Source organism: Archocentrus centrarchus, chromosome 21 (assembly GCF_007364275.1).
Source record: "Archocentrus centrarchus isolate MPI-CPG fArcCen1 chromosome 21, fArcCen1, whole genome shotgun sequence".
Classification (NCBI taxonomy): domain Eukaryota; kingdom Metazoa; phylum Chordata; class Actinopteri; order Cichliformes; family Cichlidae; genus Archocentrus; species Archocentrus centrarchus.
The window spans coordinates 26,077,724-26,093,085 of record NC_044366.1 but is presented as its reverse complement, the minus strand read 5'-3'; the positions used below and the strand labels follow the sequence as shown (position 1 = coordinate 26,093,085).

At 42.9% G+C, this 15,362-nt stretch overlaps 1 protein-coding gene across 2 annotated transcripts in view; it reads right to left on the bottom strand.

Annotated features, from left to right (window-relative positions):
• Nucleotides 1–1,453: 1,453 nt before the first annotated feature.
• Nucleotides 1,454–15,362, bottom strand: part of itprid2 (ITPR interacting domain containing 2) — a 44,927-nt gene continuing 31,018 nt past the window's right edge. Inside the window, exons 11-22 of one of the 2 annotated variants that reach the window (XM_030758560.1) lie at nt 14,657–14,764; nt 13,849–14,191; nt 12,851–13,058; nt 10,393–10,444; nt 9,382–9,464; nt 6,819–8,564; nt 6,656–6,715; nt 6,174–6,298; nt 5,966–6,080; nt 5,768–5,833; nt 5,329–5,667; nt 1,454–4,243 (exon numbers count right to left, since the gene is read on the bottom strand). In XM_030758560.1, the coding sequence (XP_030614420.1) occupies nt 4,145–4,243; nt 5,329–5,667; nt 5,768–5,833; nt 5,966–6,080; nt 6,174–6,298; nt 6,656–6,715; nt 6,819–8,564; nt 9,382–9,464; nt 10,393–10,444; nt 12,851–13,058; nt 13,849–14,191; nt 14,657–14,764 (3,344 nt within the window). In that variant the 3' untranslated portion in view covers nt 1,454–4,144. The remainder of the gene's footprint in view (nt 4,244–5,328; nt 5,668–5,767; nt 5,834–5,965; nt 6,081–6,173; nt 6,299–6,655; nt 6,716–6,818; nt 8,565–9,381; nt 9,465–10,392; nt 10,445–12,850; nt 13,059–13,848; nt 14,192–14,656; nt 14,765–15,362) is intronic. The other variant, XM_030758561.1, reaches the window with a different exon arrangement.

Genomic DNA, 15,362 nt, shown 5'->3' with positions numbered 1-15,362 from the left:
TCAGTAAACAGGCTCGGTTCCACTGGCACCCATACATGTCCATGTCATAACATTACCTCCACCACATTTGACAGATGGTACACTTTGGATCATAAGCTTTTTAACTTTCTCCATGCTTTCCTCTTCCTGTAATTCTGGTACAAGTTCATCTTGGCCTCATCTGTCCAAATACATTTTTATGGACTGTGCAGGGTTTTTTTTTTTAATATGGTTTCTAACAAAGTCTAATCTGGTGTCTTGTTCTTGAGCGTAATCAGTGGTTTGCACCTTATTGTAAACTTTCTGTCTTTCCATTCATGAAGGTGTCTCTTGATTGTAGATTTTGGCAATGATACACCTACCTCCTACAAGTGTACTTGACTTGATAAGATGTTGTGAAGTTGCATCATGCACTTTGGTTGCCTTCTGTGGTCTTTCAGGCCATTCAGTGTTGCGGAGCTGGCCAGTGGATACATTTTTAACTGTGCACCAGATTTTGCCTTCATTTCAGCCTAATGGTGTCCTCCCTTCACTTGCACTGAAATCTCTTTGGACCTCACATTTAAAATTACAGTACAAATATTTAAAATACAAATTCAACACTTCAGATATTGTGTCTGGTTCATTTGTCATAAAACAAAAAGGGAACAGACCTCAGCTCTCAAACTGCATGTCAGTTGTCCAATTAATTGTCGGGGACTGTGTGTAAAAATGGCTGTAATTTCCAAACAGTTCATGCAAATTTTTTTGTAAAACCCTTTGAATTAAAGCTGAGAGTCTGCACTCTTATCACATCTCAGTTGTTTGATTTCGAGTCCACTGCAGTGGAGGCAAAATTACAGAAAATGAGTCTTATGGGCCTAACTGTGTAAAGACTCTGCATTTATGGCATCCTTCTGATGTGCATACACACAAACACACACTACAGCACTCCTCTGTACTGAAAATAAATACATCTTTATTTTCTCATTTCTATAGTGTCCCCTCCTTACATCCCATTTAAGACATCAGTACAAAATACACATAATTATCAGACATTAACAGAAATTAGTAGACGCCCACAGTTTGGCATTAATATGAAATTAGAGGTGTGAGAAGGATTTGAGATCAGTAAAAAACTGTTCCTGCAGAGCAGTCTGATCAGTGAGCAAGGAGGAAGTTTTCTACAATGACAAATTCAGTAAAGTCTGAAGAGAATTAGAGGACAAAAGTCTCATTAATACCTGCGAATCATGTCACATGACAACATCTGAGCCATGTGCTTGATGACAACTGTTGAATGCGTCTGAAAGCGCCACATGACTAGGAAGTGCACCTTGTTTCCAAAGATTAAGAACAAACATTCATACTCACAGAAGATCGGCTTTCAGGACATAATTTCAGGCCTAATGCAAAGTTTTCAAAAATAATCATGAGAAGATCATAAATCCCAAAACATGAATAAAAAAAAAAAAAAAAAAAAAAAAAAAGCCCCAAGAACAAAAAACGAATGTGTAGGACGTGTCTGCCTTAAACACATTTACAGCTACCACATTTACATTTGTATTCATCAATAATTAATGGTGCGTGCAGAAAGCTGAGAACATAGTGAACCTCTCTTTTCTAGCACTAAAGCCCAACAGGTAATTAATGCTTCTGTGATCAACCAGAGATTCAAATTTCTCAGAATAAAAGGAGCAAGTTTCAGATTTACCTGTTTTAAGACATGCGGTTAGCACTAAAGTGGATCTGAAATCTCAGGAGTTTATTGACAGTTCACCGAGAAATAAGCTCCATAAGATCAAAAAGTATGTTCACATTATCAAACGAGTGAAACCAACATGCTGATGCAGCGAAAGCTCGCTAAGCTCTTCCCTCTGACTTGTCGTTACATCATCTTCCTCCATATCATCATCATCGCTGTCCCCATGACAACTTACAGAAATCTGTCGTCTAAACCTCAGCACCTCACGACCCTGCATGCTGACCTCATCACCTGCTCCAGCACAACCAACATAAAACACAAGTGAAGCAAAGACTTTCCCAATTTTTCAGGATGCTTCAGCTTAGCTTAGCACACAGACTGGAAGACTGGGCAGATAATATTTTTTTTAAAAATGTCTAAAGGCCACGACAGCATGTTTATAGACACGCTAACAGGTCTTGCACCTGTTATTGCACTGATAGTTTTGGTGACCACAGGTTATCCATTGGTAACACCTTTGAGCTTTTAAGCCCAGTGTAGTCTGACTTCAAACTATAATATAAAAATATATTCTGATTTGAAATAAGCTGTTCCACTGATTGACAATCTGACGAGCAGGAGGCAACACACAAACTGACAGAAAGAAGAGAAGCAGGATGATGATGATGATGGATGTGCTGATGATGCATCATAAACCCTTAAATGTCTACTTTAAACCCCTCTTTAAGCAGTCAAGGTGAAATGTGCACAGAATGAGTAATTTTAAGGAGAAAAAGCTCAGTTTGCCCAGCAGCACTCTTATTAAAGATTAGGGAATGCAAGGCCTTACTATTTCTAACAGTGCATAGCTTAATGGATGATTAAGGTACTCGTCTTGTTTTTAAGGCTCAATTCTGCCAAATTCAATTAATAAAAGAAAAAAAAAAAAGTTTTTTTAAGACAAATATCTACTTTCAGCCTCCAGCCCCACACTGTGCAGGACCAAAGAGTTTCATCTGTGGCGTTCACAGCATTAAGAAGCATTTAAAAGGTTTTGTTTTGAGGGCGTTTAAAGCGCCCAGCAGATAAAACAGAAGGCAGCTCCACGATGTGGAAATAAAGTGAAACAGAGTCAAAGTTAGTGAAGGCAGCAACTGCTCTTCAAAAGTGTTTGCACACAGGACTGGGTCCATTTATTATTGAATTATGTTACATATTGCTAAACAGCCCATGACTGAAATGCTAAAAGTGCCCCTATTATTCTTGTTTCTCCCCACCTTTCCTGTAGGTCTGTAATATAGCTTTAGTGAGAGTGTAAAAAGTTTGGAAAGTTACAAAGGCCAAATTTCACACATCTGTAGCCCAGGCTGTTGTTCTGTTACACATCTATGTCACTATGTAACACACTGGCCTAACGCCTCTCTGACAGCTCGTCTGCAGCTAAAATGAGCAGCTGGGAACATTTCAGACAGTGAATCCATGTGCAGAATGATTAAATACTATATCATATATAAAATATAATGCATAAAAAAATAATGCTTTTTTTTTTTTACTTTAAGTTAAAAAAAGATCTACTATAAATCCTGAAAATGAGTCTATATTATGAAAATAACAGGGGCTCTTTGAAACTGAAAATGTGAAAATACTCAAATGCATAATGCCCAGAGTTCCTGTATTTCACCTGTTTTTACATCATTTTCACAACTGATAAATTATTCCTAATAGAAGTCCATGGAGAATTCTGAGTAACCAAGGCGCTGCTCCTGTTTCAGATTTATTAATGTCATTTTTATTTGCTGTGATCAGCACAAATTAAATTAAATTAATGCTCATCGTGGACTAGAAGCACAAATTCCAGAGACATATCAAAATTCCAGAGCTTAAAAATAAAAGAAAGTAAGATGAGAGGAGATACACCAAGCAGCCACTCCATTAAAACCATCTGCCTAACATCAAAAACAGCTCTGAGCCATGAGGGCATGAACTCTGGGATCTGGCAGCAGATCCTTTTGTTGTTGTTGTGCTGTGGGTGTGGAGTGGAGTGGAATGCTAGTGTCATCCATTTTTTTTTTTTTTACTGGTATCAGGGGTGATCTGACAGAAATGGGATTAGTAGTGGTGATACTGGCAGGTGTAAGAAGTATAACTAGTACTAGTGGCAGTGGTAGCGGTTAGGTACGCCTGGTGTTTGATCACAGAAAGGGAAGAAGGGACGTGACACAAAGAGGACAATCGTCGCTGATGTCTCTGGGTGACAGCCTCGTCCAGGCTGGCATTGCCCAGAAGCGTCAACCCACTGCCGTAGATGGAACCAGGTGAGCGCGGGGCTATTCACATACAAGTGATATTTCATCATCAGTGTTACAGACGTACAGTGTACCAGACACACATTGTGTTCCACAGTGTTACGCAGCTATACAGTGATACAGACAGACAGTGGTGTCTCTCAGGCTGTGGTTACTAAGGCTGGAGTTGAAAGGGGCAGTGTTCTGCTGTTTGTGACTACGGGGGGGGTTGCCTGGCAGAGAGCCGTGGTGAAACAGCAGCCATTAGCTCGCTGTAGATCTCCCGTCGCACCTCTTGCGCCACGCTCTCACGAATCTGGAAAACAAGAGACAGAAGTAGTGAAACTGCTTAAAAACCTGACCCGTTTGCTCAGATTCTTGTCTTCAGATTCGGGGTATAACTGTGGGCAGAGTCAGTGCAAAGGAAAGAGAAATGAAAACGATACGACGTTTTATAAGTGTTGCAAAAATGGTTCATTTTTGCCTGCTGCTAGGTGATTACTAGGCAACCTGATGGTCTGATATCTGATATAGATGAGAACCTTCAGGGGGCTAAAATGGACCTGTGAGCCAAGTATGGAGTTAGGAGGCAGCAAATTAAACAAAAGCAGCTTTTTGTACCTGTTCTCTAGTTCCAGCATTTTAAGTGACAAAATTTTCTGCTTTTCTCTGTGAATTGCATCGTTATAAACAGAAAAACAAGACTTTTGTTTAAATTTACTTCTCATTTTATAGTCTGTCAGACGTGTGTTATATAATGTGATTCATCCCCTGCTAATCCGAATTTTATAGTTAAAGTTATATTGACTTCTTCAGGTTTTTTAAAATTTTTTTTATTACACAATGTTGAGATGCAGGAGATTACATGTAATGCCTGGCTTGTGCTCCAAAGGACTATTTAAAACCCACCTATATATCTGAGGCTGCTCTCGTCCTGTGACATGGAGGCACCGTCTCCACGCCATGTGCCTTGCTCAGTTTGTTTTGTTTGCATTGTCATTATGGTTTGGCTTTGTATGTACAACATGCACTTCACATCTGCCAACACATTCATGAATTGCTTAATTGTTTAATCAATATTTGTTAATCCTTGTTAAGTTGGGAGTACAATTCCATTCTCTGTGGAGGCCTATGAGCAGCTGTAACAACCTTTAATATTTCCCCCCCAAAATTATCTTTTTTTCCCCTGGTTGTATTTGTAAATGGTTTCCACTATAAACATAATAACAGATGTAGCAACACTCTGAGTCAGCGACATAGTTTGCATACCTGGTCCTTGTGCTTTATAGAGTAGAGCAACAATATGTTGGGCAGGAAATCCAAAGTGCCTTGAGCTACAAATTAATTTGGTGACCTAAAGCATGCCTAGGATCTATAAAATAAATTGTTATAAACTGTTACCTCTCTGATGAGTTGCTGCAGGTTGTCTATTCTGACTTCCCCCACTGCTCCCTCCTCCATCTCTGGTGCTTCTCCTCTGCTAGCTCGTCCTGCTGCTCCGTCACTGGCCCGCTCTTCCTCATCTCTTTCCTCAGTGTGTGTGTTGGGCCGAGGAGGGGGAGCAGGGGTTATACTGATTGATGCTCTATACACTCCTTGACTCTGTTTGCTATCTCCTCCTCCTCCATGATCTCCTCTTACCGGACTGGTTGACCTGGGGGAGGGGTTTGTGCAGGAGGAGTGGTGGTCGGAGCTGAGCTCTGACTGGAGGAAGAGCTGCTCTCTGAGGAGTTCTGACACCTGGTCAAAGAGGAAAGACAGGCAGGAAAAGGTTAAGACATTAATATTTTTAGCTTTATGTAACAAACATGTGTGCGTGTGTGTGTGTGTGCGCGCAGACCGGCTCCATGGCTCTCAACGCAGAGGCAGTGGAGAGACTTTCAACACTGTAGTCTCTATGAAGACCCTGTGGAAGAGAACAGTGACGGTATTACAAAAAAAGGGATATAAAGAACCTCCTGCCTTTTCCTCTCAGAACAATCTCTGGCTCTCTCCCCCAACCACAGAGACAGATGACTATCCTCTGATGTGCATTTACTCTGTGCTGCGTGCGGTGTGTCAGCTCCATCAGTCTGTCTTCCAGCTGTTGTTCGAGCTCCTGCAGTTCCTCTCTGACTGCTGACCTCAGAGATTGAAGCTGCTCCAACTCCAGCCTGCAAATAAACACAGGTAAACACACACTCCAGGTTTGCTTTGCATTGTAGTGTCATGATACTGTCACATATCTGTTTGCTTTTATGAGTCACCTGTCAGCAGGGCTCAGGTGACTGTAGACCGGAGCCTGCTGTCGGATGATTGCCAGCTCTAGATCCATCATCTGACTGCGGAACAAGTTCAGGCTCCGCCTCTTCTGCTGAAACTCTGCCAAAGACTGAAAAAAAAGAGACAGACACAAAGTGAAACACACATTTATCGGTAGTGACAACAGGCCACTCCAGTGCTTCCTGGTTGGAAGAACACATGCTCAGAACTAAGAGTCTGTACATTTTCAGCTGATGCAGTGGAAAATATGTAAATATGGAGCACCCGGTCCTCACATGTAAATAATGAGTCACTAAAAAACACTTGCTGCTTTCACAGGAACAGAAAAGCTAAATTTAAATATTGTAGGCTATAGATCCAGGAACAAGCATTGCTGGATTTAACACAAATGTCACAAACACAACACAGCATAACAAAAAACAAAACAAAACAAAACCCCCACAGACATCAGATGAGGTGACAGTACCTGGTGGCTGGGCAGAACTGCTCTGGGGTCACTGAACGAGTCGGGAGTATCGGCTCGGTTCTAGATGGAGAGGACAGAGATATCAACATAGCAACTGAGAAACAGCATAACAAGTAGAACTATAGAAAGGGTTACTAAATTACAGTTATTGAAGAACACTGACCAGACTCTGGACTGTTCCCCGGATATCATGCAGGACTTTCCTTAGCTGCATCTCTGTGCTAGAGGTGCTCTGGCCGGGTCCTGGACCTGAAGCAGCAGGATAAGGGGGCCCTGGGTGGATGTGGGGACCTGGACTAAGAGCCGACCCCAGGCCTGGATGGAAGCCAAGAACAGAAGGAGGCAAACCTGGGTGCAGAGCGTGTTCTGGGGCCATTGTCAGATGGGGATTGATGTGGTGGGGGATGGGCAGGTATGGGTTGTAACCTTGGTAACTAAGGTAGGGTGAGGCAAATTGGGAGCCTTGAGGAGTGACCTGGTAAGGTGGCTGGTTGTATGGATGGTTATAGCCCTGGTGATGCATTATGGGGGATCCAGGATGCAAGTGACGGTGGGGAGATATGGCTGCTGAGGGCTGATGCAAGTTGGACATGCTGTCATGTGGGGGTCCTGGGGAAGTTGTAGGCTGGTGGAGACTGGTTAGACTAGAATGGCGGTTCAGTGAACTGTTGTGCTGATGGAAGAGGTTAGGAAGACTACTGTATGGATGAAGAGGGGAGGAGTAAGGCAAAGAAGGGTTCAAAGTGAAGGGATATGAAGGGCTGGAGTTAAATCTGGGACTAGGATTTGGGCTGGGTCCAGGGTATTGAGCTGAAGCGTGAGAATTAGGGAATGTAGTCTCCCCTGGATTCAGACTTTGCTGGTTTTGGTTGGCATTCATGTTCTGCTGCAACTGGCCAGGCTGATTGGATGTGAAATCGGGAACACTCTGGGTGCTCCAGGAATGGGCATTGACTCCTTGGGGCCAATCAGGAGGAGCTATGGGCTTAGGTGGGAAGGTAGCTGGTGGATTTTTGTTGAAGCCAGATGAGGAGGCAGGATTTATGATCAGCGTAGACAGACAGTTGGCTTGTTCTTCCTCCTCTCCTTCCGCTTCCTCCTCCTCCTCTTTGTCTTTCTTGTCCTCAGCCTCTGGGGTATATTTGAAGGAGTACTTGGGCTGGGTGCAGGACACTAGGCCTTGCCCAAACTGGATCCTGACAGATGATACAATCCTGGAGGGCGAGAGGAGCGAAGAGGGCAGGGAGGAGGACCTCTGTATGGGGATGATGTCACGTCTTCTTCGTCCTATTTTTGGAGTTTTCATCACCTCACTGCTCTGAGAAGCTGTACGGTTCAGCGTGATCTGTTTTGCTCTGTGGAGAGCACTAAGGACTGGAGAGGGTGGAGCCACAGGATAAAGAGTTTCAGAATCCTCCAAGGACACAGGTTCTACTTGGGCACTCGCACTCTCTGTGGGCGAATCTGTCTCTGCTGTAGTCTCTGTCGGGTTCCTGGCGTGCTGTGGTTCTTCTTCTGAATCATTCTGGGAGCCCTTTGATTCTGGATGTGTTTCTTGCTCTGCAGTAACCATAGTCTGACCAGGCTCTAGCTCTGGCTCAGTCTGATCCCTTCTCTCGCCGTCCTCCTCATCCAAGGTTTCATCCTGCTGCCTTCCTGTCGGCCTAATCCTGGGGAGATGGTGAGCTGTGTACTGTGGAATTTGCTCTGGACTCTCTTTATTCGTGTGGGCTTTCCTGGAGCTGTTACTCCCATCAGACTCTGAAGCACTACCTGACCCCGCCTCTTCCTCTCTGCCATCTGGCAGGTCAAATGCTGGCTGGTCCATTGCAAGGGGAGTAGTTACCTCTTGTGAAGGATGCGATGTCACCGTGGTCTCGCTGTCACAACTGTCACTACTCATCTGCACCTGATTATAAAAAAAAATTAGATTTAAATCCAAAATAAATGTATATATTTAAAAATGTGTGACTAAAAAGTGGCTCTGCCAAATAAATATAGTGAAGTAGAAACATGAAATAGTGCATTACAAAACAATTAAAATTTAAAGGGACTACATCTGACTTCAATATGTGCTCTGCAATTATATATATATATATATATATATATATATTTTTTTTTTTTTTTTTTGGCCACAGTGGCTTCATTAACAGTGGAGAGTGACAGGAAATTGGAAGGAGAGATGCAGGGGGAATGGGAGAGATACAGGGGATACAGATACATGCAGGAAATAGTGACATGCCGGGACTCGAACCTGCGCTGCCCACACCACCACGCGGCATACATATATGGTCGCCTGCTCAACCTCTGAGCCACCCCGGAGCCCTGCAATAATCTTTCTAATTCAAAATTTCCATTGTTTGAGCAACACATGCGTTGCCTTGTACACCCTTTGGTGTCCAGTTGGAGTCGCCGTCACCACAAGTGCTATTTTATTCAGTCAGGGTACCTTATTTTATACTGGTACTTACTTACCACGCTGAGTGCTTGAGTCCTACTTGCTGAATTTGATTTCTACTGAAGGACACATGAGTATCTTTGGCAACTAAAGTAGCTCTTCTTTAACAGAGAATGAAATAAGCTTTCTAGGTCAGGTTTAATTCAGCTGCAGGGATGACTCTCTTCCTGCAAAATTTTACTGGACTTTTATGATTCACTTCAAATAACTAAACCTAAAGTCAGGGGCCATAAACAGACTGAAAAAAATAAAATAAAATAAAACCAACCTTGAAGTTGTAGTTGAAATCAGCAGAGGGCTCCTCTGCAAAGCCGCTGCTGTCAGATTGTTGACTGACTGTCCTGGAGAGGTCTAAAAGAAAACCAGTAAGGGGAAATAATGCCCTATAATTATTTCTGCATTAGTCGATCTGTCCTGTAGGTGGCACCACAGAATCATTCATTGGAAACAGGTTAAAGGCACACAGAAAGAGGCTGTGGATGAATTCTATATATAAAGGGAACATGATTCTCAATTCATAAGATGGAAAGAGAGTCGAGGCTTTTAAGTGGATCAAAGGAGATGAAGATGGGCTACAAGAGGCTGAAATGCTGATAAGATTCCAACTAAAGACACGGCACTGTTTTATGGTTTGCTTTACTATAAAGCATTTAAAATGTGACTTTTACTATTCTGATCAAAATCTTATCAATTAAGAAGCCCTAACAAAATGTTTTCCCATTCATAATGAAAGATATTTTAGGACTTTCCACAATGTTTTTCTATGAGATCTTATCACAGTACATATTTTAAGGGTTATCAGATGAAGTGCCAATAGGACTGTTTGGTTTGCAACTCCACTGCACCATATATAGTTTTATGTACTCAATCTGGCTGGTTAAGGAGATGAACAACTGGTTGCTGTAAATTTGTCGCCTGCTCACAATGGGCACAGAAAGTCCTTGTTAAAGGGGTGACGGTGTTAATGACAGAGTGAAGTCCACAGAAATCAATTAGAACAAATACATCTTGAGCTGAAGATAGTGAGGTTTCAGCAGTGGATTTCTCCCAAATGGCATTTTTTAAGTTAATAAAAGAAAAAAAAAAGAAAAAGTTAAACAATGAAATGTTTATATTATTCAAATGCGTCTTTGGCAAGAAAGAAAAAGTATTCAATCAGACCTCAAAAATACATGTTTACATTTTGCTGAAAAGCACTGAATGCAAACACACCATCTGTTTGTTTAAAGGAAACTAAGTGAAACGATGAGGTCATTCAGAAACTGAAGTCAGAGCTCACCTCCAGATCTGGATGTCCGATGTGGCAGAGCCTCGTCTTCGTTGCTCTGAATCTACACGACAAAAACAGACTGAATGTTACGGGAAAGAAAGAGCTGACCCCCCCCCCCCCCCAAAAAAAAGCCCAGGCTTTGTACAAACTACTTCATCACTGAGCAGATTCACGCAACATGTGTCAACAAGCTAATTTTCCTAGAGCTGCAAAGACCGACACACAATGGTTTTCATCAACTTGACATCCATTTTTCACTTTACTGTCTTCAAGACTGTCTTACAGACTTCTGACTCTACATTTTTCTTTAAGTAGCCCTCCTACTCTGCACTAATTACCTGTATTTGCACCTATTTGAACTCGTTACCTGTATAAAAGACACCTGTCCAAACAATCAATCACACTCCAACCACTCCATCATACCCAAGACCAAAGAGCTGTTTAAGGACACTAGGGACAAAATTGTAGACCTGCACAAGGCTGAGATGGGCTACAGGACAATAGGCAAGCAGCTCTGTGAGAAGGCAACAACTGGAGGAAAATGGAAGAAACACAGGATGACTGTTAATCTTCCTTAGTCTGGGGCTCCATGCAAGATCTCACCTTGTGGGTTAAGGATGAGTCTGAGAAAGGTCAGGAATCAGGAGAAAAAGACAGGCTGCACACCGGAACGCTCCTGGGAAATAATTTAGTGTGATAGTACCTTCAAAACATAGTAAGGTTTCAGGCATCCATGCCCTTCTTCAGACTTGGCATGGATGCCCGAAACCTTACTATGTTTTGAAGGTACTATCACACTAAATTATTTCCCAGGAGCGTTCCGGTGTGCGGCCTGTCTTTTTCTCCTGCTACCGTCCTTGTTCCTGCACCCCTTTAACTGCTGGATGTGTGTGTTTGGCTTGTAAAGTTCAAAGGTCAGGAATCAGCCCAGAACTACATGGGGGGACCTGAAGATTGCTGGGACCACAGTCTCAAAGATGACCGTTAGTAACACACTACACCGTTATGGATTAAAATCCTGCAGGGCACACAAGATCCCTCTGCTGACGCCAGCGAATGTCCAGGATTGTTTGAAGTTCGCCAATGACCATCTGGATGATCCAAAGGAGGCATGGGAGAAGGTCATGTGGTCAGATGAGACCAAAAGCGTTTTTTGGTATCACCACTCTGCGTGTTTGGAGGAAGAAGGAGGATGAGTACAACCCCAAAAACACCATCCCTACCGTGAAGCATGGGGGAGGAAACATCATACTTTGGGGTAAGGAAAAGGGGACAGGATGACTGCACTTCATTGAAGGGAGGATTGATGGGTGATTTATCACAAGATTTTGGCCAACAACCTCCTTCCTTCAGTAAGAGGATTGAAGATGGGTCGTGACTGGGTCTTCCAACATGACAATGACCCAAAACACACAGCCAAGGCAACTAAGGAGTGGCTCCGTAAGAAGCATTTCAAGGTCCTGGAGTGGCCTAGCCAGTCTCCAGACATGAACCAAATAGAAAGTCTTTGGAGGGAGCTGAAACTCAACGTTGCCCTGCAACAGCCCCGAAACCTGAAAGATCTGGAGAAGATCTATATGGAAGAGTGCACCAAAACCTCTGCTGCAGTGAGTGCAAACTTGGTCAAGAACTACAGGAAAAATCTGACCTCTGAACCTGCAAACAAAGGTTTCTGTACCAAATATTAAGTTCTGTTTTTCTATTGTATCAAATACTTATTTCGTGCAATAAAATGCAAATTGATTTAAAAATCCATCCATCCATTCGCTTCTGCTTGTCCTGTTCAGGGTTGTGGGGGGGCTGGAGCCTATCCCAGCTGTCATAGGGCGAGAGGCAGGGTACACCCTGAACAGGTCACCAGCCTGTCACAAGGCTAACACAGAGAGACAAACAACCTTTCACACTCACATTCACGCTCTCATTCACACCTATGGGCAATTTAGAGTAGCCAGTTAACCTAACCCCAGTAAGTGCATGTCTTTGGACTGTGAGAGGAAACCGGAGCACCCGGAGGAAACCCACACAAGCACGGGGAGGACATGCGAACCCCACACAGAGAGAGGGAGAGGCCTGGGCCAAGGTGGAATCAAACCCAGGCCTTCCAGATTGTTTTCTACCTGTGAGGCAGCAGTGCTAACCACTGTGCCACCGTGCTGCCCTATTTAAAAATCATAATGTCATTTTCTGGATTTAAAAAAAAACAAATTTTTAGTTGAAGTGTACGTACGATAAAAATTACAGACTTCTCCATTCTTTGTAGGTGGGAAAACTTGCAGAAATCAGCAGCGTATGAAATACTTAATTTTCCCCACTATACATGTGGGATGGCTTTGTGAACCTGGAAGAATCTCACACACACAGAAATAGCTAAAAAGCAGTTAGTGACAACATTGTAACACGCCCGTGAGAAGAGGTCACCGTCTGATTTGGCCAAAGCAGCATAAAGAACCCCTGGAGAAACCCGTACCTCCTCAATGTCGAAAGAGTCTGCGTTTTCTGTGCGAAGCTTGCCCAACTGGGGTGGGACCAGGGTGGGAGGAGCCTTCTCTGTGGTGGAGGTTAAGGTCTCTCCTTCTTTAACCACCCGAGTTCCCTCCCCTTCTGTTCTCCGAGTGGTTGACTGAAGGTCAGCTGACTCTGGCCGACGTTCTGGTTCACTGCTGCGCTGCTCAGGTCTGATGGGACATTAGAAGTTAGTCAGCAGCAAAAAAAAAAACAGACTTAACAGATGCAGTTAAGCTGAAAACTGTCTATAAGCAGTTATTTATATTAGTTTGACTTCTGAGCAAAATTTAGACTTGATGCAAGTGATCTTCCTGCAGCTCATGTACTACAGTTTTGGACACATGCATCCAAGCATCCAGTGGAGCTTTCATACTTTATAAAGAATGTGAGAACAAACATCAATACATACATGACAGAAATTAAGTGTGTGTCATGGAAATCAGTGCACGGACCCAGAAACACTTCCAGAAATCTGTGAACACAGTTCACCGTGCCCTCTACAAATGCAGGTTAAAGCTCCATCATGTAAAGAAGAAATCACATTTGAACATGATCCAGAACTGCCGCCATCTTCTCTGAGCCAAAGCGGAAAACTCTTCTGTGGTCAGAAGATGCCACATCTCACGGACTAAAGAGGAGACAGACTATCTGACTTCGGTAATCAGTATTCATCTCTGATGGTATGGGAGTAGGGTGCATCAGTGCCTATGAAACCGACAGGTTTTAGAGCAACATCTGCTCACATACAGATGCTAAACTTCATCTATTAACAAGAGAATGGCTTCATAGTGAAAGAGCGCAATGACATCACCAAACTTTTGTCCTACAAAAATCCAAAATTCACATTTGCCTTTTGCAGTCCACGCCCTAAACACCGCACCACAGTTTTCCAACCATTAGTAATGTTCTGAATAGTTCACCCACCACTTAAAGTGTTTTATATGCAGTAACTAATGTTACCTGTTATCTGTTAGGCAACCTGTGTCTCCGTCACCACCAGCTTCCTCTGCAACTGTCGCCAGGGAACAGTTATCTTTCTTGCGGACGTGTTTCGGGCTAACCATCTCTGCCTGGCTGTCAGAGTTAGTACCGGATTTGTCCTGTTCTGTACCGGTGTGTGCGTCTGATGCTGTGTGTCCGTTGGTTAGCGTGTGCTGCTTTGGCATTTGCCCTTCAGGTGACTCCGCGGCCGACTGGAGCAGGTTGAATTTGCTGATACTTCTCTTGAGGATTTTGGCGGTATTTATCTTCTTCTTGGCAGGCTGCGTGTCATTTCCTCCTCCTCCTTCTCCTCCCTCTCCTTCTGAGAGACACAGAATATAAAAAGATCAGAAAAAGCCACACCACTGACACTTTGGAGCAACACAAATATTGGCCAAACATCTTCTTGCCCCAAATGTGATGGTAAAAACATTGCATTCTAAAGAAGTTTAAAAAAAAAAAACAAAAAAAAAAAAACTGCCATCTAATTAGTCTAAAATGATCCCTGAATAAACAGGACTCAAAATCATATGGACTTTTACTCTCAAGACAAAGTATCTGATTACTCAACTATTCAGCTTGTGATTTTTATCAGTCTCTCTAGTCTGATGACTTCAGTTAAACAAGCCTGCTGTAATTTATTAAATGCATTTTATCATAAGCATCCTCCACAGGCTTTTTTTTTCAGACCAGTAAAAGTCAGATTAGTCTTTGCACATGACTCTGCTCCTCTCAGCGGGTCTAGACTCAAAGTGTCCTTCAGTGAACTTTGTGTGGTTATCATTACCTTGATCCTTAGTGCTGATGCGTTGGATAGGCTGTCCAGAAACCTGACTGTAGAGCTGGAACAACTCGTTTGCTACTGTTGTCAAGACTTCAATCTGACGGAAACGACCTGAGAAAGAGACACAAAACAAACTTAAAGTGCTTCAGAGAAAACTGCAGAAAACGAAAGGAAAGACCACCAGCCTGCACTGTTGGCACAAGACAGGCTGTAGCCATGAATTCATGTTGCGGAAGTCAAAGTCTGACCCTGCTGCTATCTGCAGCTTCAGCAGAAAGATGTTCAGCAGAACAGACGACATTTTCTTAAAGGATGTACAAGCAGCTACAAAGCGATGAGGGATTTGTTTTTTTTTTAATGGAAAAGCCTTTAAAACTGTAGATTTCTGCAGCCTGCTGCAGTAAAATCTGAGGATATTCGCCAAACACCAGAGCTGTGACACTGGAGGAGAGCAGCGACATGACCAACAACTCAGTAAAGCTCCCTGAAATGTAATTCCAGCCTGTTACAGATGAAAGTTGACTCATGAGTTTGGCCTTTGCTCTAAAACAGAGCTCACTATATGTGTTTATTAAATGAGCAGAAATGAAGTCAGTGAATGGTGGAGTGATGTAGCCATGTAGCCAAATAACTTCATTGAAGAGAAACTGTTATTGTTAAAATAGAACTGGTAGATTCTTTTAAAAACTGGTTTTACAAAAGTAAATAT